This window comes from Gigantopelta aegis, chromosome 10 (genome assembly GCF_016097555.1).
Source record: "Gigantopelta aegis isolate Gae_Host chromosome 10, Gae_host_genome, whole genome shotgun sequence".
NCBI classification, from domain to species: Eukaryota; Metazoa; Mollusca; class Gastropoda; order Neomphalida; family Peltospiridae; genus Gigantopelta; species Gigantopelta aegis.
In genome coordinates this window covers 56,863,787-56,884,512 of record NC_054708.1, presented here as the reverse complement: position 1 = coordinate 56,884,512, position 20,726 = coordinate 56,863,787, and the positions used below count along the sequence as shown (strand labels likewise).

At 33.4% G+C, this 20,726-nt stretch overlaps 1 protein-coding gene across 1 annotated transcript in view; it reads left to right on the top strand.

Moving 5' to 3' along the window:
• The window catches only part of LOC121382789 (prominin-1-A-like), an 81,465-nt gene extending 61,888 nt beyond the window's left edge, over positions 1-19,577 (top strand). Inside the window, exons 20-28 of the mRNA XM_041512392.1 lie at positions 519-572; positions 3,549-3,629; positions 4,419-4,487; positions 5,670-5,762; positions 6,854-6,969; positions 7,594-7,626; positions 8,377-8,409; positions 10,780-10,810; positions 14,788-19,577. Of these exons, the coding sequence (XP_041368326.1) occupies positions 519-572; positions 3,549-3,629; positions 4,419-4,487; positions 5,670-5,762; positions 6,854-6,969; positions 7,594-7,626; positions 8,377-8,409; positions 10,780-10,786 (486 nt within the window). The 3' untranslated portion in view covers positions 10,787-10,810; positions 14,788-19,577. The remainder of the gene's footprint in view (positions 1-518; positions 573-3,548; positions 3,630-4,418; positions 4,488-5,669; positions 5,763-6,853; positions 6,970-7,593; positions 7,627-8,376; positions 8,410-10,779; positions 10,811-14,787) is intronic.
• Positions 19,578-20,726: the final 1,149 nt, after the last annotated feature.

Sequence of the window (20,726 nt, the reverse complement as noted above, 5' to 3'; positions counted from 1 at the left end):
CCCCAACTCCCCCCCCCCCCCCCCAACAACAACAAACATTGATATAACATTTTTATATATGACTTATTTTGTTTGTACATTATTGTGGACATATTTCACTTAACGTTTGAGTCGATATTCGGTAACTCGATATTTTTGTGTGGTTCCCACGATATCGACACATCGGATGTAAAATATTGAGATATTTTATCCTATCAGAATCAAATAGCCTTCATCCTGGCAGATCTCAGGAGTTCAGCAGGTTCTTTTTAGAATTGCCACCCATCCTCGGAAATCCGAGATCAAACCCATGCTGTACAGACATGAGATAAAGTAATTTGGAGAATAGTGAATCTATTTTTGTAACCATATATTTATCATATGTTTGTCATTAGGATCTTCTATATAATTCAGTGGACCAGAATTGCATTTTGCTTCTGAAATTGAGGTTGTTAATAGGCATATACTTACACTAACTTCATGAAAATAAAGTTGCCATATAATACTATAATCAAGCAATTTTCGTTTTTCGTTTTCAGACTGAGGTTTTGAATGCTGCCAATGCCCTCAATACCACTATTAGCGGTGTTCCAGTGAGTATATGGACCGGCGTGTAATATAGTTCATTGCCAGTAATAAACAGCCGTGGTTCCTAATAAAAACCACAAGTTTATAATTTGTTAAAAATTTAAAAAATCGTTAATTATGGCAATTATATGAGCATTTGTTTGACGACACATGAGTTTATATTGGCCATACAAGGGAACAAGTGATGGGAGTTGTGGGGTGGGGGTGGGGATGGGTAATGGGTGGTGTGATGGAAGGCCGACTGCCAAGTAACAAGGGTTTTTTTAATGCACGTTTCTATAGACATATAGGTGTACGGGCTCTGATTTTTGTATGAGCGGGGTGGAGGTGGAGGTGGGAGCAGGCTGACATTTGTCCGAAATAAATCAAAATGTCTGAATTTGAATATCAACGTTTGTTCATATTATTATTACTATTATACTATATAGGGTTGCAAACGAATCACCACACATTTTGACATGAAAATCAACTAGTATTGTGAGCAGAATGATAGAAATACATGGAGAAAATGTTTATCCGAATATCGCCATCGTTTTCGCCAGAATTAGAAGATTTGCTCCAACATTGGGTTGGGGTGGGGGGGGGGGGGGGGGGGGGTTGTTCCCCCACTCTGACCTCGCCCGTCACAATCTGATTAAAATTAGATCTACTGGGTCTACCAGTAGATCTAACAGCATTGCGTGGACTCCCATTTCCAGGTGACACTTCATCTATAAATAACAATTTAAATATCAACCAATTACACTTCGCCTTTTATAGCGTTATTCGGGAGCATACAAATTCTAAATATATCGGGCGAGACTATTTATGCAATAGGCGAACTTGTTGGTCTACTTCAACATTGAACAAAACAGGGGGGAAAGTACAGTAATAAACTCTGGATTGTATACTAGTATAAACAGATTTTATGGCTATACCATTACGTTTTTTTTTCGTCTTGAAACGAATTTTATGTAAAATTTTATATTGCAATTAGTTTCCAGCATACTTCGTAATTCACCCGAATCATTTCGTATACCCTCGGCATAATCCCGAATGTTTTCAAATTCTTTTCAAATCACTGGCATGATTTTGCAAATAAGGTTTTGATGGTCGAATGAAAGGTCAACTTGACATGAGCTCCAACGGGCTGCTGTTAGATCCACATGTAATAGTAGAGCTAATTTTAATTAGATTGCCCTCGTCACTAACACATTTGTGTAGACAGAGTAGTCATAACATAACCTTGGCTGTACCAGTCGATGGTCTCGGGTTGTGACGAGGAATATCCTGAGCTCATTACGGGCAAACGATTTTATTTTCTCCCATCCCTAGCCATGCAAGACAGAGACCTATTCCATGAATGAATGAATGAAATTAATGTTTAACGACACCCCAGCACGAAAAATACATCGGCTATTGGGTGTCAAACTATGGTAATGCAAATAAATAAAGTGATGATCAACATCAAGATAAAAATTTAAGGTTTAAACAAAAACAGTGTAAAGAACTGTGCAAAAATACAAATACAAATATCACAGAATTGTACGGACACCGAATTTTACTCTAAACTTCAATTTGTGCTGTATTGGCCATTCTCAAAGAGAATGTTACACCCCTGCACCACGGTGAGGTTACAGCACGCGCAGGGGCCTATTCCATGACGTCAGTCCATGCGGAATATATCTTTCTCTCATCCTCAGGTATATTGGACAGAGCTATCCCATGAAAGAAAGCTATGTAAGAAATTTCTATCTTACATGGGAAATCACGCGCTTGCGTTTAACATGACGTTGTTGGTAATATATGACGTCATATTAATATGAGATGATGACGTGAGGTCATTAGACACAGTTTTAAATTAATATTTTGTTATTAAAACCTTCATTTTAAAAGATATCTAGTTAATTTGTAGTGTTAAATTTTATTTAACACATGAAACAAACACGGCAAATACGATAGTATAGTTTATTTATAATAAAATGGTCAAATAAAAACGTTACTTGTTCAGCCATATTTTTCTGTTCGTGTAAAATAATGGTTTATTTAACGAATGAATGAGAGAAAAAGACTCCATCATATGCGATCATGTGGGATAGAAAAAATAAACCCTCGGTGGTGAAAATTTTGACCATGGGACTCGGCAAGCCTCGTCCCAGGTCGAAATTTTCACCACCTCGGGTGTACTTTTTCTATCCCACATGACCGCATATAATGGAGTCTTATAGTCTTGCATGGGCTATGACGTCATTGAATTTAACATGGGGAGTATTACGGCGTCATATCATTGGAGTTGGTTAGGTTTAGATCGATAGTTTGTTATTAAAACCTTCATTATAAAAACTATCGTGTTAATGTGTAGTGTAAATTGGTATTTAACACATGAAACAGACACGGCAAATATGATAGTTTAGTATATTTATGATAAAACGGTCACATAAAGAAGTTACTTTTTCAGCCATCTTTGTTTGTTCCTGTAAAATAATGGTTTATTTATCGAGTGGATGGAAGAAAAAGACTCCTTCGTATGTGATCATGTGGGATAGAAAAAAGTATACCCTCGGTGGTGGAAATGTCGATCCTGGGACTCGGCAAGCCTTGCCCAGGGTCGAAATTTCCACCACCTCGGGTGTATTTTTTCTATCGCACATGACCACATATGATGGAGTCTATATTACTCCACGACGGGTTAGCGCTCCACCAGAGGTACCATCCCGTCCCATTGGTGTGATCATGTGGGATAGAAAAAGTATACCCTCGGTGGTGGAAAAGACCAGGGGTCGAAATTTCCACCACCTCGGGTGTATTTTTTCTATCGCACATGACCACATATGATGGAGTCTATATTACTCCACGACGGGTTAGCGCTCCACCAGAGGTACCATCCCGTCCCATTGGTGAAGACCGAAAGGAGAGTCGTCTCGCGGCCATCCTCCCAATCACTATTTGATGAACAACTACTAGGAGAAAACTCTCCACTGCATGTACTTGTTTCATTATAGGCTCAAGTTGACAGTGTAAAGTCATCACTAACAGCGTCTCAGACCTTTCTACAAAACAACGCATCCGCAATTCTCAAAACCGTAAGTTGTGTTGTTTGTTGCATTTAACATTACTTTCATTCTTTTTTTTTAATTTAGTTCTGCACCTAGCATTTAAAATATTACAGTTCTTACAATTGTCAGTTATCTTGTAACCTCCAAAGCAATTCTTGAAACCCTATCCTTCAAGATTCCAAGGTACTACACATCAAATTCTTTAGATGTAAGCCAATTTGTTTTTCGAGTTTAAAGTACTACACCAACAATTCTTTAATCTCTAAGTTATCTGTAATATTGCTAGTCTTACAGCGTACGGTATATTGTATTTAGAACATTTCATAATTGGTTATCATTTAAAATAGATATTATATTCCAACATGTTACATACAAATACTGTTAGTGTTTTATTTTTATCATTGTAGATATTTATCAATAATTGAATAATTGAAACAACAGACAAAACAAAAAAGAACAACAAAAATAACAACATCAAAACAACAACAAAAACAAAAACAAGACAACCCCCGAAAAAAACAAACAACAACAACATCAGCAGCAGCAGCAGCAGCAACAACAAAAACAATAGAAAAAACGAAAAAGATGAATAACAAAAATAACATATCCCCGAACCCCACCCCAACAACAAACTCCCCATATCCACAAAATCCCCCAAACAAACAAAACAAAATAAACCAACAATGTTCATTAGAAAAAGATTTAAGATTTATGTTAACTGAATTAAAGAATGGTAATAAATCATAGTATACATATTACATTAAACAAACTGATAACGGACACGATTCATATTTGCACGGTTATTGTTTTTTTCAGCAAGTCCAAACATATATCAATAGAATATTGGGAACTGTGGACTCCTTCATCAACGATACCTTGGATGCTGTAAGATTTACGTCTGCATCTTGACTAATTTCTTTCTCAAGTTTGATAAATGTAACAACAAAAACTGCGTTAAGTTTTTATAATTGAATGCCTTGAACCACTTTAAAAAAAAAATGCAATGATTAGTACCCTTCGAGTGATACAGTGGGATGTTTACAGTAAACCTACATCTTTACATTGATTTCTGGCAGAGTTATCTACCTTAGAATGGGAAGTCTGTTTATATGTTATAGAATATGTGTATATCGGTATGCGTGTGTGTGTGAGAGAGAGAGAGAGAGAGAGAGAGAGAGAGAGAGAGAGAGAGAGAGAGAGAGAGAGAGAGAGAGAGAGAGAGAGAGAGATGGAATGAGCGAGAGACAACATCTGTATATATATATATATATAATAATACACTTTATTATTCTGTTTATTCCACAGGGGTGCAAAAATGTAAAATAGTTCACTAGTCCACCGAAACAGAACCAAATAAAATGTATTAGCCCGCCAGAATTTCTAGTATCCACCAGCCTATAGAACAATGTATTATTGACAAAAACATTATTAAGGACATTTGGCAAGTTGCTAAATGATCAACATCACATGGCGAATGAAATCAAGCCACAAACATTCATTGACATTAAATCACTAAATTGTTTAATGTTCTGGTAAAGACTACGTTTTTCACATTTCTTTCATATATATTTACAAAATCCAAGTGACATCCCGCAAGTATGTAATAAAAACATATATTCAAAACACACCGGCAAAACCATTTCAACGTAAACAAGCCATTTCTAGGAAGAATATATTGACCGTTGACCCATTCTCTTTCCGGAATGTCACACTTGCGCAGTTTGGAACTCTGAAGTCGCCTAATTTCAATGCAGTATATGTATTGTTGCGTATTTCGTCATCACTATGAATTATTTGTTTGAATGGTTTGAAATTCTGGCATTGATTCGATGCCAAAAATGTCAGTCAGTCAGAATAAGACAGATCGCCCTTTGAACTAGTAGTTTCATTTTTTAACTCATCCGTCAGAATTTTAACTCGCATTTGGCGAACAGACGAGTACTTTCTGCACCCTGTTCGAATACATGGATTTTAAATGACAAACTGTCAACAAGTATTCTAAATAACAGAGATACACCGCATTGTGTTAAGTGTTGTTAAACGCAATGCAAATCTCTTCTTTTACAGCTGTACAATGACATTGGAAAATGCACTCCGATCTACAACCTCTTTAATGACCTGCTGGTGAACGGTCTCTGCAGTTATATCATAGATGCACTGGTATATACGATAAATAATTCCATTCCATTTTAATTTATTGTTTAACAAACTACGTGTTTTTAGAAATTTAATATATGATGTATTGTTTTTATATTATTTTTTTTGAGTAATCTTCTTGGTCAACTTAAAGAAAGAAAACATTTTTAGAATGTTTTAGATATTTTACAAAATATTTTATATTCATGTTTTTGTTATTACACTTATTTTGACAGAATGTTACAGAATGCATTCTGTTTCATCATTTTTATTTTTATATACATTTATAATAAATAGTTTATATTCATGTTTTATTATTCTTATTTTGACATTATTTTGCAGAGTGCATTCTGGTTCGTCATTTTAATTTTTAAATATTTTGCCAAATATTTCATATTTATGTTATTTTTATTTAATTGCACGTATTTTAACAGTATTTTATAGAATGCATTCTGGTTCGTCATTTTTATTTTTAAAGATTTTACAAAATATTTTATATTTGTTTTAATATTAAACTTGTTTTGACAGTATTTAACAGAATGCTTTCTGGTTCATCATTTTAATGTTCTAAATTTTTGTAAAAAATATTTTCTTGTCATATTTTTTTTTTTTTTTTTTGACAATGTTTTACAGAATGCTTTCTGATTCACCATTTTAATGTTTTAAACATTTTACAAAATATTTTCTATTCATGTTTTGTTTATTATACTTATTGTAACAGTTTTACAGAATGCATTCTGGTTCGGAATTTTAATTTTTAAATATTTTACAAAATATTGTATATTTATATATTTTTTTATTATACTTATTTTGACAGTATTTTGCAGAATGCATTCTGCTTCCGCATTTTAATTTTTAAATATATTAGAAAATATTGTATATATATATATATATTTTTTTTTATACTTATTTTGACAGTATTTTACAGAATGCATTCTCGTTCATCATTTTAATTTTAAAACATTTTACAAAATATTTCATATTCACCTTTTTATTGATCTTATTTTGATAGTATTTTAAAGAATGCTTTCTGGTTCATCAGTTTAATGTTTTAAACATTTTACAAAATATTTTCTATTTAAGTTTTTATGTAACACATTTTTGATATTTTACAGAATGCTTTCTGGTTCACACTTGGGTGGTGTATATTTTTCTTTATGCCAAGTTTGATCTTTGGTGTTAAACTGGCCAAGCATTTCCGCACCATGAAATACCTTGACAGCTTTGAAGGGTTAGTAATACCGTTTTTATAGAAAATTATCAGAGGATATTAATATTTACAACCACGCATCATTAATAATAACGTTGTGGTTCCAGTAAAATTAGTAATATCCTCTTTTACCTGAGATATTATACATAGCCTTATCACAAAGCTATTATTGAAATCCATTAGCTGATGATTAATTAGTAAATCAATGTGTTCTAGTAGTGTCGTTTTTTCTGATGTTGACAAGGCAAGATTTGGCTGCAAAAATGTTAAATATATGAGAATGAAATCCTATGATCTAGATCTGTTAAATGAAGATCAAAAAGTTTGACAGATGAAACAGTATATACCCATTTGAATTGATATATTGAAGTGACTTAAGGACTGAATGCACAAAAAATATCCAGACAGTTTATAGTTTTGTGTGTTGGACCCATGTATTGCATTCTGTCTTGTTTTTGTATATCTCAAATGTTCTCGCCTTCAACTCTCCTTTTAAAGTTATTTTCAAATAATCTCTTTTGTTTAGTTATTTTTTCCAGTTACATGTTTATTGATATTATAGTATATAATTCCACACTTTTGTGTAAGCTATTTTTTAAATGTTGTTTCTGGTTAATTATTTGAAAATATTTATTTTTCTTTCAGTGGCAAACCACCCATGGACACTAACCAGCCTATGTAAGTATTTTATTTAACTTTTTTTCTTTATTTCATTTACTTAATTGATATAAACAAATTTGGTATGTGGTAATTGCAGCTTCCCCAGGGTAATAATATGTTGATGAGGGCTTTAGCAGAAACGTTGATTTTCCTGTTGTCTTAGTGCGTTTGAGTTCAGATGAGATATATGTCTGTTATTTAAATTATTAATTTATAATGTTTAATACTGAAGTAAGTAAATGCATACTAATACCACAGTCATGTATCATATGTTGCATTGAATAAAATAATTCCTTACAGTGAACAACCAACTACAATACTCCATTATAATCACAATTGCAAGTACCATACATACTCATAACAGGCCTGTCATTCTGATGTGATAATATATTATTTTAGTTTCATTCTTTATTATTATAACTCTCTTCATTATGGTAATCAACCATCATCTGTTTAGTCCATATAAACTTATAACAGCAATCCACATATAACGGCCATTATACCAAAGGCTAAACGTTCGATTCCCAGCTAAGACATCATTGCAACTTCAGTTCTGTTTGGATCGAACCATTTGCTATGCTAATCTTAACTTATCGGATTTACTGTGGTCTGTGTCATTAAAAATATAACCATTCTATCAAATAAACTGATTGCAGAAATATTTAGAAGGAAATGTCGTCTTGTTAGGCTATTCATCAAAGTGTCGACATCCTTTTGTTTGTTCATTTGTTGCTTAAAACTGTAAAATCGTATTTATTTTTATTGCAGACCTATGAGCCAGGCAGGTTCATGGCCTGGGAAGTAAGTTTTTTTTCAATTTCTTTTTGTACATTGTCGAACTAATTGCAAACTATTAAAGAGAATGTCCTGTGTTTGCTGCCATTTTAAGATGTTGCCGACTAATACAAGTATATTAACACTACAATTATTACATACTAAATATAGTTTCTTGTTTAGAATATCAGTGTTTGTAACTAGCCCAAACTGGATTTGGTCTCCCAATAAATTGTCCAATGCAATAGAACCATATTTAAAATGTATATACCAAATATATTTTTCACAGCACCACTAGAGCACATTGATTTATTAATCATCGGCTATTGGTAATTTTCACTGGTAGTCTTCAGAGGAAACTCTGTAAAACATTTGTTTTGTATTAGCAGCAAGAGATCTTTTATATTTACGTTCCCACAAACAGGGCAGCACTTACAATGACCTTTGGTATACCAGTTGCGGGACACTGGTTTTGATGGGATAAACCCCAGTCAGAGAATGGATCTACCGAGGAGGTTCGATCCAGCGACTGAAGCACGTCAGTCGAGCGCTGTATCGACCGAGCTAGATTCCACCACTATACAATTGTAGTCATTATAACGTGCCTTTTAACAGTCGACACCTAAACAATGGCAGCAAATTCAGAACACACCCGGTTATGGTAAAAGAAGAATTAGTCTGATTCTTCCACCCCAGACGAAAACGTTTTTTAAACGACTGAATGTGATCTAATAGAAATATATATATATATGTGTGTGTGTGTGTGTGTGTGTGTGTGTGTGTATGTGTGTGTGTGTATATATATATATATATATATATATATATATATATATATATATATACATATACATATATACAGGCAGGTAAAATAATATTAAGTGAAATTGATCCAATAAAGATTACAAAAGTGATGGGCCTTAAATGACTTGTACTTTGTAATGTGACAAACCCCGGACTATAAAAGCAGCATAAATAAAAGTAACGTCACCACAACTGTATGTATTCCAATGAGCTATGTTCTGTGCTGGTTTTGATTTAGTAAAGTGGTCTATGAGTAGAAGTCCTCTTTCTGGTGGTCAAGAAGGATGTATTGTCCAGTAAAAGATATCTTCGGGAGTGGCTGTCCTCCTGTAGATAGATTCATGAAATCAACCACTATTTTGCCAAATGCCCATTTGACTCTGTATTGTGCAGAGATCAGGGCTTCTAGATTATGGTAGCCCCACTCCCATGGCTAGTGATGTTCAATGTTGGGCTGGTAAATAGCTACTATTGCCATGCCAGACAGGGCTTCTAGATTATGGTAGCCCCACTCCCATGGCTAGTGATGTTCAATGTTGGGCTGGTAAATAGCTACTATTGCCATGCCAGACAGGGATTCTAGATTATGGTAGCCCCACTCCCATGGCTAGTGATGTTCAATGTTGGGCTGGTAAATAGCTACTATTGCCATGCCAGACAGGGATTCTAGATTATGGTAGCCCCACTCCCATGGCTAGTGATGTTCAATGTTGGGCTGGTAAATAGCTACTATTGCCATGCCAGACAGGGCTTCTAGATTATGGTAGCCCCACTCCCATGGCTAGTGATGTTCAATGTTGGGCTGGTAAATAGCTACTATTGCCATGCCAGACGGTTAGTGAAAATATTTTATCGAATGTTGCAGTTAAAGTCTATTTAGTACATATCAATATCCTACACCCACCCCCACCCCCAGCTCTGTCTCTGCCTGTAGGTGACATATGATATTGGATTGTTACTATTATTTAGTAAAATTGTATTAACTTAAAACGTGGGCTAGTGAATTTTTAATCGTATCTAGTACATTTAAAAATAACTGATCCCCCATGGCTAGTGTATTTTATAAAAATTCTAGAAGCACCGAGAGATACTGTCATGTTGTACAGATTTTGTCAACTTGCAGGTTTAAAATAATTATTGTCAATTTGGTACAAAAATAGGTAACCAGCATCGTTTCATTTAACCACATAAAATATATTTGTATTTGTTTGATTTTCCAATGAGCATTTTGGTAATGTAAACAATGAAATTCATCTTTATTTTTTTTAAACACTGACTCTGGCGAACACTTAAAAAGACAGTAATACCTGATTTTCATAGGTCACAGGTATTTTTGTCTTTATATATGAAGGACAAAAAAAAACACCTCTTACATTTTCGGTGTTCAGTCCCCACCGGTTCCTACAGGCCTGCACATAAACGCCTTTGTAGACATATGCACACAAATCTGAATTTGTCCTTGTTAAACACACTGATCTAAAATGAATGAACAATGACCACAGTAGACCTTAAAACAGACACACCAAAATAATATGGAAGCTGAAAATAACAAGTGACATGCAGTTTTATAGAAACATTGAAAAATACTTTTTTCAGAGTTTGAAGAACATTTCACAGAAAGATTGGGGTATTTTACGACTTTAAAAAGTCATTTTGTTACGTTTTACTAATAACTGGAGATATAACCTCTTGTTAATTTTCACACTAACACGTCTGCCATTACGACTTTCCAAATATTTTAGTTCTGTTATTACCTTTTCCTATTCTGTTATTACCTTTTACTATTCTGTTGCTACCTTTTACTATTTTAGATGGTGTTCGTAGGCCACACAATAGTGTAGTATAGCCTAGACACTTTGGTATATCAAAATCTCTAATTAGAAAGCTAATATTTCTGATATTTTATGAACATTCAATCCATACCACGTTAAACATCTGAATAAATTATTCCAAACGGCAGCACCATTTCATATTAGTAACTGAGGACATTTTAGCGTATAACTGCATGGCGTCCATAAAAACAGGTTACAGAACTCACCACTCGTGTACCACGCTTCAAATTCAATTATTTTCTGACACACCCGTTGGTGAGAACATCATTCGTTATTTTTGATAACACATATAGTCCAGTAAAGATAACCTGAAAAATAGGCGAACCTAGGACAAATTGCACTGGTTTACACATGTACGTGTATTAACAATTATTTCAAGACATACGACTTGCTGCTACTAGGTGATGACCAGGTCACCAATGCCATACATCCAATGAAAAAACTGCACGATCAAAATCGATTACACTGTGGCGTATAATTAACCTGACAATCATTTTTCTGTGACGTGTAAGTTAGCTACAAGTGCAAAGGCTGTAAATAACATTTAGTCGAAAAAGATGTTAAAATGTGCTTAAAACCTGGTTTTTTGAGGATATGTAAGAACTAGAATAATTCATTCGTGTCCGTTAGATACCATTATTTTGCAACTCATTGTTTAAAAACGTATCAAACTCGCTTTCACTCCTTAGATACATTTTAAAACAACTTGTTGTAAGATAAATGGTATCCAACGGCCACTCTATAGATTTTACAAGAGGGAGCGGATTTTGGAAATTTAATAATTCTCTTTTATATAATAATTATATTTGTATTGTCAAAGAAATAATTAGAGATGATATAAACAATGTGCGATATCGGTTCCTTCTGACGTTGATACATTATCTAAATAAGAACGTTTTGACATAAATTTAACTATCAATGACCAGTTATTTTAAGAGGTTTTAATTATGGAATAAGAGATAAAACAATTGCATTTCCATCTAGGAAAAAGAAATAATAGCAAATAACAGAAAACCAATTAAAAGGAAAAATAATATTGATATACTGCTTAGCCAAGAGATAAAGTGATACATATTTAGAAGAAAGTCTTAATAATGTAAAAATTGAACTGGAAACTCACAGAAAAGAAAAATTAAAAGGTGTTTTTATTAGGTCTAAAACTCGATTGGTGGAACACGGAAAAAACATCAAAATATTTTTGTGAACTAGGAAAGAGAAATTATGTAGCAAAAGCAATGAAAATAATGTTCTACAAAATCAAAAGCAAATGGACAAAGAGATAGTCGGTTTTTATAAACCGTGTATACTAATCGAGATGACGAATGAATTAATGTTGACCTAGAAAGAGAACCTCATAACCATAGTTACGAAACTAAACGATACTATGTCAAAATCGCTACAGAGAGAATTAGCCTATAATGAAGTCACTAAGTTTAAAAACAAAGAAGATTAATTTTTAAGTCACCTGGGACAGATGGATATTCTACTAAATTGATCAAATTCTTTTGGTTTGATTTTAGTTATTTTGTTATTAGAAGTATAAAATGTGAATATATATATATATATATCTCCACATTTTAATCTTTATATATATATATATCTCCACATTTTAATCTTCTAATAACAAAATAACTAAAATCATATATCATATATATATATATATATATATATAATATATGTTATCAGATTAAAAAAAATTGGGATCAATTACACTTATTCCAAAGAAATATAAGGCAAAATAATATATTAAAAAGTGGACACCAATATCACTTTTAAACGTTATTTACCAACTAGGGGCATCAGCTATTGCAGAAAGAATTAAGAATGTTCTCCCCTCATTAATTATCTATGGATCAAAATGGATTTATACATGATTGATCAATAGGTAATATTAATATGATATACATTATATAACTAAACAAAATCAATCCAGAATGTTCTTGTAGATTTTGAAAAAGCTTTTAACAGCCTTTCTTGGAGTTTTATAACATGGATACATTACAATATTTGACAAATATCCCAGGTCTAAAAGTTAATATATATAAAACAAATGATTCTCTACTAATCTGTCAAATACAAGAAATAAACTAAAATGCTGAGCTAAAAGAAGTTAAAATTGCTGTAATTAAAAGTCTGGCTTTATCCAAATTTGTTTATCTTTTTTCTTCTCTTCCTAACAGATGCTTCTTTAATAAATTAGAAACAATTTCTTTCAATTTATTTGGAATAAAAAATAGCTAGAAACAGATTAATTAGGGATTATCAAAATGGTAGTTTAAGAGCAGTAGATGTTAAACTATTTTGCAACGCACAAAACATTGTGGATGAAAAGTGTGTATTTAAAGCAAGATATTGCATGTCTGTTGAGTAATTGCTTACAGTCTAAACCTTCGTTAATATTTACTTTTGGGTCAGCTTACAGCAAAACAAAATCATTGATATGCACAAATCCTTTTCGGGAAAATGTGTTAAATATATGGTCAAACGTATAAGAAAAATGTGAAGCTAAAAGTAACAAAATAAAAAGTACTTAACCTACCAATTTGGTATAACTCGTGTATTAAAATCAGTAAGACGCATGTGTATTATAAGACATGGGGAAAATAAAGGCATTATGTTAATAAAATATATTTTTAATAATACCAATTGGCTTACATATAATGAATTCTGTATGACTTTAAACCACCATTTACAGCTTATACTGGGTTGATTTTAGAAATTAGAAATAATATAAATTGAATGTGTATACAGAATTAGTAACATCACAAATGTCGATATTGCTTAATGGCCTAGAAGGACTTCTTAAAACAAATGAGTGTAAAACGTTTTACAATGGTGTAAACGAATATACATCTAAGCATAAAGTAAACGTGCATGGCATAAAACGGCATCATATTTTTAGAATAGAGTTCTGTGACAAATGGTGGGAAAATGTATATCGTCTTCCTTTCAACTAACTACGGACACAGGGCTTCGTTACTTTCAGAACAAGATTTGTTTTTCTTTTGTTTTAAACCACAAATAAGCACTTGGTAATATATGGTATAACAAATTCAGGTAAATGTCAATTTTGTCATATGTTTAGTGAAGATTTAATGTACCTTTTTGTTATGTAAACATGTTCAGACATTCTGAAATACTGTTATAAACTGGATATTCTTAAAAACAAAATTCAGACTTCAAGTAAATGCAGAAACAATTGTGATAGGCAACCCTAACTATTCTAAAAAAAGATAATATTATAAATTTTAATGCTGCTATTTGCCAAAATATACATATACAAATAAAAATGCAAAAGTCAACCACTAACGTTAACTGGCTTCCAGAATAGCCTGAGCATGTATTATCACAATAGATAAGTATGTTTACATAATAAATAACAGAACAATCCAATGTGAAGAAAACGTGGAACTGTTGGACAAAACCAATTGTATATAATATAATGTATATTTATTTTTCAGAATTATTTATGGATACATTATATTTGCAGAATATATAGATTGATTTACAGATTAATTATGTTAATATTTATATTAATAAGTACGAGACTATTTTTATTGTTACATGTTTATTTTGTCATATACATCAGTACTATATTGTATATTTTTGTCGTGAAAACAAGAAAAACTGAGTTGAAAAATGGGGCAAGAACAGTTTTGGGTAGCTCTCAAAGCACGAATTTTAGAGCATTTTCATCTCCAAAAATTCATGAACCAATGAATCTGCAGTATTCATCAGCTACACTGATTTCGTTTCTTTTCTTCCTATCCAGCAACAAGGTGGGTCATTCTGATAAATGGTGAAGTTACGTCATCACATCTACTGCGTTGCCAAGATGACGACGAATATATTTAGTATTCACTTTCTACGATGACGTCGAACAAAATCGGGGACACAACAGCAGCAGCAACAACAACAACAGCAACACTTCAAACAGACCTAATAGGAGTTCTGTTCACTTCAAACAGACCTAATAGGAGTTCTGTTCACTTCAAACAGACCTAATAGGAGTTCTGTTCACTTCAAACGATTTTAAGAACATAATTGAAGCAGTTTTGTTCAACGTTTATATGTCTGTTTGTTAATTTTACCCTAAGTGCTAATAGTCTTCTTATCTTGCTCAAGTGTTTTAAAGGCAGTTGAACTACTGAAAATAGCGTCGCGCAGATTACGTGACTTGAAATATACACAACGTATAGTTCTCCTCAGGCAACCCTTTGCATTGCAGTCATTTTAAACAGCCAAAGCAGGGCTCTACATTAAGTGTTGCCCGCTTGCCTGAAACGTACGTTTCAGGTCAAAATTATAATTATATATTTTCATACACTATTTTGTTGTGTCATTTACTAATTCAACTGCCATGCGACCACATCTTAAATGTGGCTTCTAATTAGAGTTTTATGTTGCTGGTATCTACATCACAAAATGATACTCTGATGCAGGCTATTTAGAACAGTTTCTAAAATATACTGAGTTAATGTAACCAAATGAAACAGAACATGTATAGAATTTCTACCTTTTTCTAGCGTATCCGTAATATACTGACACATATATTCCAAATTAATTATGTTTAAAAAAAAAACTACACAGAAAACCCAATCCTCTCATATATTTGAGGTCAATGTGAACAACTAAAACATTTATACTGATATATTTGCACAAGACAGAGTCCAAAATGAAGTTTCAACAAGGTAGGAGTATTCTGTCATGAATTACTGCTATGCTCTTCCTCCTACCTCTTTGTGTAAACCATTATAATGATACAACAAAGTATATAACTAAGCAGACTTATTTATTTTATGGGTGTACCAAGTGGCTTCAACATACAACTTGCACAACCTAAGGAACGATAAAATAAATGTAAGACCTTTTAGATCGACCTTACAAACAAAACAAACTTTTTTTATTACACACATTACATACTACACAAAAAATGCAACATATTCATTGAACAAACAGAAAAAAAACCCATTATAGTTTCTTGGGTCAAACAAAATACCGATGAAGTACATTCCAAGATTTATTTTTGAAGAATGGGACATTTCCAGGTTTTGTACATGGAGACGTGGGAGGTGTCCCAACAGTGCTACTTTATTTTAAATGTGCTACCTAAAAATATATTTCTTAAAATAAAAATAATAATCAAATGTAATTATTTGTTAACATAATGTGGATCTTTAAATATTTAATAGTACCTGCATTTTAAAATATATTTATTAGTAACTGAATACTCTACTTACACCATATATTTGAATTGTTTTCCAACAAACGAAGCATTTGCTGTTATTAAGATTTCACCACACCGCACATATTCTAAAACTACCCCAATGAACACAACGCCTAGTCGCACATTTACAAATGTCTGCTACCACTTTGGGCCACGATGACGTCACTACAGATACACGCTAGAATCGGCCATACGTACCTAAAGTTGACGAGCTGGTGCATTTAATAGTGTAGAGACGTGAAGGTACAATATCATGGGCAGGAATACTCGAAGCTACATTTTGCTGAGTATAGCTTATTCACTTTCTTTTAGTAGTTTTACGATACCTACCATCCGCATAGTAATGATTATAATTATTGCAATTGTTTTTTTCGCAATTGTTTAGTTGTTGATTTAAAATGATTCGACATGGGCACTACCACATTATGACCCAGAGTTTCTATTTGTTTCACACGCACGCACACACACACACACACACATACACGCACGCACGCACGCACACACACACACACACGTGTTTCTAGGTAAATCTGAAAAATCACCCCAGTGCCAATTGTAGACATACATATATATTTCAATATTATTGTAATCATGGACACGTTTGAGAACTGTATATATATGGTATAAATCTATAGTTACTATTGTTGCTCTAATAGAGGTTTAGACTCGTTGTTCATCGAACTGAAACAATATAATTATTATAACCGGTGATACAAGATTTAGTCAATGGGAATGTGTGCCATTCTGGAAATTATCATCTCGGACACAGATCTATACGGCATTCTGGTTCCAGATATAAATATTTTGTTTCCTTTATAAATATTTAGTTTATGTATTTTGTACAGAACTTGAAGTGTTATTATAAGTACTTAAAAGTCAAATAACTGAACTATTTGCTGCCAAATAATGGGCTACAGAATTGTATATTAAGGGTGCATAATGTGATAATATTTGTGATACTTGGCGTTTGTTATATACCTTGCATTTTGTGTGTTGGATATAATATCCATTATGTTTTTATTATGTATGCCACACGACCATCTATACAGATGTAAATTGAACATATATATATATATATATATATATGTGTGTGTATATATATATATATACACACACACCACACACACACACACACGTGTATATATAAATAAAAATGTCTTATGCTTATGTAGGTTCATTTTATTTCTCAAATGTAAATATAATATTGCTCATATACATTTGTTTTCAAATACAATTGTTATAATATGTTCTCGAGTGCGAGTGTAGGTGTGTGGGTGTAGGGGTGTGAGAAATGCTGTGTCACTATTGATTATGTTATTGTATCTACGAACTTATATGTAACTTTAGCGCCACGTAGTCTTTGAATACTATGGAATACCGGCGGTGACATGCTAATTGCAATTTCCTATTTGCTCGTTACTAACTGCTCAGTCTAGGTAGCCTCTATATATTTTAACCAACCATAGATCAGTTTTTATTGTCCCAATATTCCATAAGTATATTTCAAAGATGTTCCGTCTTTGGATCACAGATATATTTTATTGCCTGTTCATATCAAAAAAAGAAATAGTTGGTTATCAGATTTCCAATCCTCTTAATGAAATCTGATGTAGTCCAATGTTACAGCGTTCGCCAGATGTGCGAGTGGTCAGAAAACCGGTGCACCTTAGTGAACCCATTGGGATTTCCCATTCCAACTAATGGTATATCAAAGGCTATTGATGTGCATAAATAGAGATAATACGTGCTTGTGTGTCGTACTGCTTTGTAGGAAGTGAGTGTCAGATTCTTGTATTGCCCGAGCGACAGCGAGGGTCATGCATAAATCCTGCCGCGAGTTTCGTAAAATCAGTACGATTCACACGCGAGGGTAATAATTTCTTTATTATCCACATTATCCATATACATGTATATGTTTTAATGAATAACAAGCTAGGATTATGTTAAATCGTTTCAAACATAATTAGGAGACAACGAAATGACGTCATTTTGGTAAGCGATTGCACAGAGCTAAACCTGGGGGAGTATATTACGTTATGACATCGCTTGCCAAAATTACGTCATGCGTTGTGCACGTAAATGTTTATGACACACGTGCGTCATACTGGGTATATTTCCCTGTATATCTTGAACTATATGGATAATAAATGCCTGATAATGCCAGCAACTGGGGTGAAGTTGTATATTAATTCGTCTTGTAACGGGGAAATGGCAATGCATACTTTTGTATTGTATTGTATTTGTACTGGACGATGTTCCATTCAATGACCTCTGACTTTTAATTCATATCCCTACATCGCAGCAAGATCACAGACTATTGTATTTGTATGGTTACTTTGGTTTCATTTTGTGGGTTGCTTTATTGTTTTTTGGGGATGTTATTTATTGTTATTACATGTATATTATTATTAGGTTTTCAAAAAGTTTAATCTTAATATTAGACTTGTCCATATACGTACTAGATGGAGAGGCAAGGGTGGCAGTTGCCCCTCCAGAGAAAAAAATCCGGAAACAATTATAGAAACTTAAAAGAAAATTCTCTTCTTAACCGTTTAAGGACTATTAACTACTCAGTTGCCCCCACCCCACCCCAAACAAAAAATCATTGCCACGGCCCTGTATTGTATTGGATTGGGTGTCAGTAAGGCGAGAATGACCGTCAGTAACATTGTGAACATCCTGACACCGTGGATGAGGGTTTTGGTTGCAGTCACCATTTTCTGTTAGTGTTTGGTGTGATCCCTTATTTCTTTCCACCAATATATGAAGCATAAACTAATAAAAGTTACGGAAACCAATAACAGTCAGTGGCGGATCTAGAAAATAATAATAGGGGTGGCTGGATTGGGATGGAGTGAAACGGCGGGGGCTGAGCCATGGTGAAGGTTCCGGGGACAAAGTCCCCTGAAGTTTCGGCATTGTGGACATTTTAGAGCCTTATTTCACCGATATCCGAGGATCTAATTCCTAATTAATAATAACATAAAGTTGATAAATTTGTTGCCGTTTTCCTGATTTTGTCCTTATCGATGTAAGCCATACTCGGTTCAAATGTACACCTGGTTAACAGGGCGATGCATATTATTTTCGCTATCGGAATGGCTTTATTTGCATCTTCCTGAACAAAACTTTGAAGTAACGGTATATGATTGGAATGAACATGAAATTTTTTTTGTTGAAGATTAATTATGTAATTAAACTTTAAGTTCATTTATACATTCAACATTGTGTATATAACGTATTTTGTTTGAAATAAATATAATTTTTGGTCAGATCTGGTATCGTGGTTTTTTTTTGAAAATTGTGTATCGGTTTGAATATAATTATAAAATATTTTTGAAATGATTTGTTGTTTATTGTCCACGTAAAATGTTGATATAAAATATGTAAGCTAAAACGTTGGTTTGGAGAGTTCCACCTGAAGGAAGATAACTGCTGTTTATTCCCCAGCCAATGCCACTGGATGGACGCAGTGAAACAGCACTCGCCCGAGGTTGCAGGATCGATCCCACTCATTGGAATCGGGTACTTTGCTGTCCCAAATACTGAGTCCCAAATGGTATATTATGATTGTGTATGTACTGTCTTGTGAATAGGCCAGTGCATATAAAATATCCCTTGCTGCTTGATCGGCAAGAATCCCGCTAACGCCTTCGGTCAAAAATGAAACATTTGCGGGATCAAACGGACAATAACATCCGCAAAATAACATCCGCAAAAACTCCATATGGTGATGTCCATTTTAACCTGAAACGTTATAATTGTTCGACATAATAACATTCACTGGCGTGGCTCAACGGCTTTTTCAGTTGCCAGGCAATGCATGCTATCCGCGAATTTCACTTTCTTTGGTCTGCTTAATTGAGATCCACTTTTTTAATGCTTACTGAAATAGAAATAAATTAACATATACAATGCCAATAAAATATATTCTGTTTCGTGAAAAAAATTCAACCGTTGACGTTTGAAACGTTAACTTACAACATCTGTACCGCTTTCCAATGACATCAGTGGTTGCTAATGTGAAATGGTTTGACTGTATTATCGAGTGCTTTAAAACAAACAACAAACATTGTTTTCTTACACATGTCAAAGTTATTTAATCACATCAGCAGAGTGTCAATACTTTTTGAATTGGTGAAACTATTTTTGGTGTTTTGTTGAAACCAATTTTAACAATTTTATATGAAAAAAAATATTACCCTAATGGCCTATCGTAATGGTAATGGAAGAGTCTTAACCTACTGAAAGTAATTGTTTATCGTGGCCGTCGAGTTTTGCATGTTAAAAAGACTACGTGCTACATTTTCTGCAGCGCGATTAAATTGAAAATTATGTACATTTCTGTTTAGATTTGGTCTGTTGCCATATGGAGTAAGAACACCCAGTTCACCAAGGTAAACATCTATGGTCCATTTTTTAACATTTTGACATTTATTGGACCTCCGATGTTTACAACTCTAATGGCCGAAACAAGCGTGCAG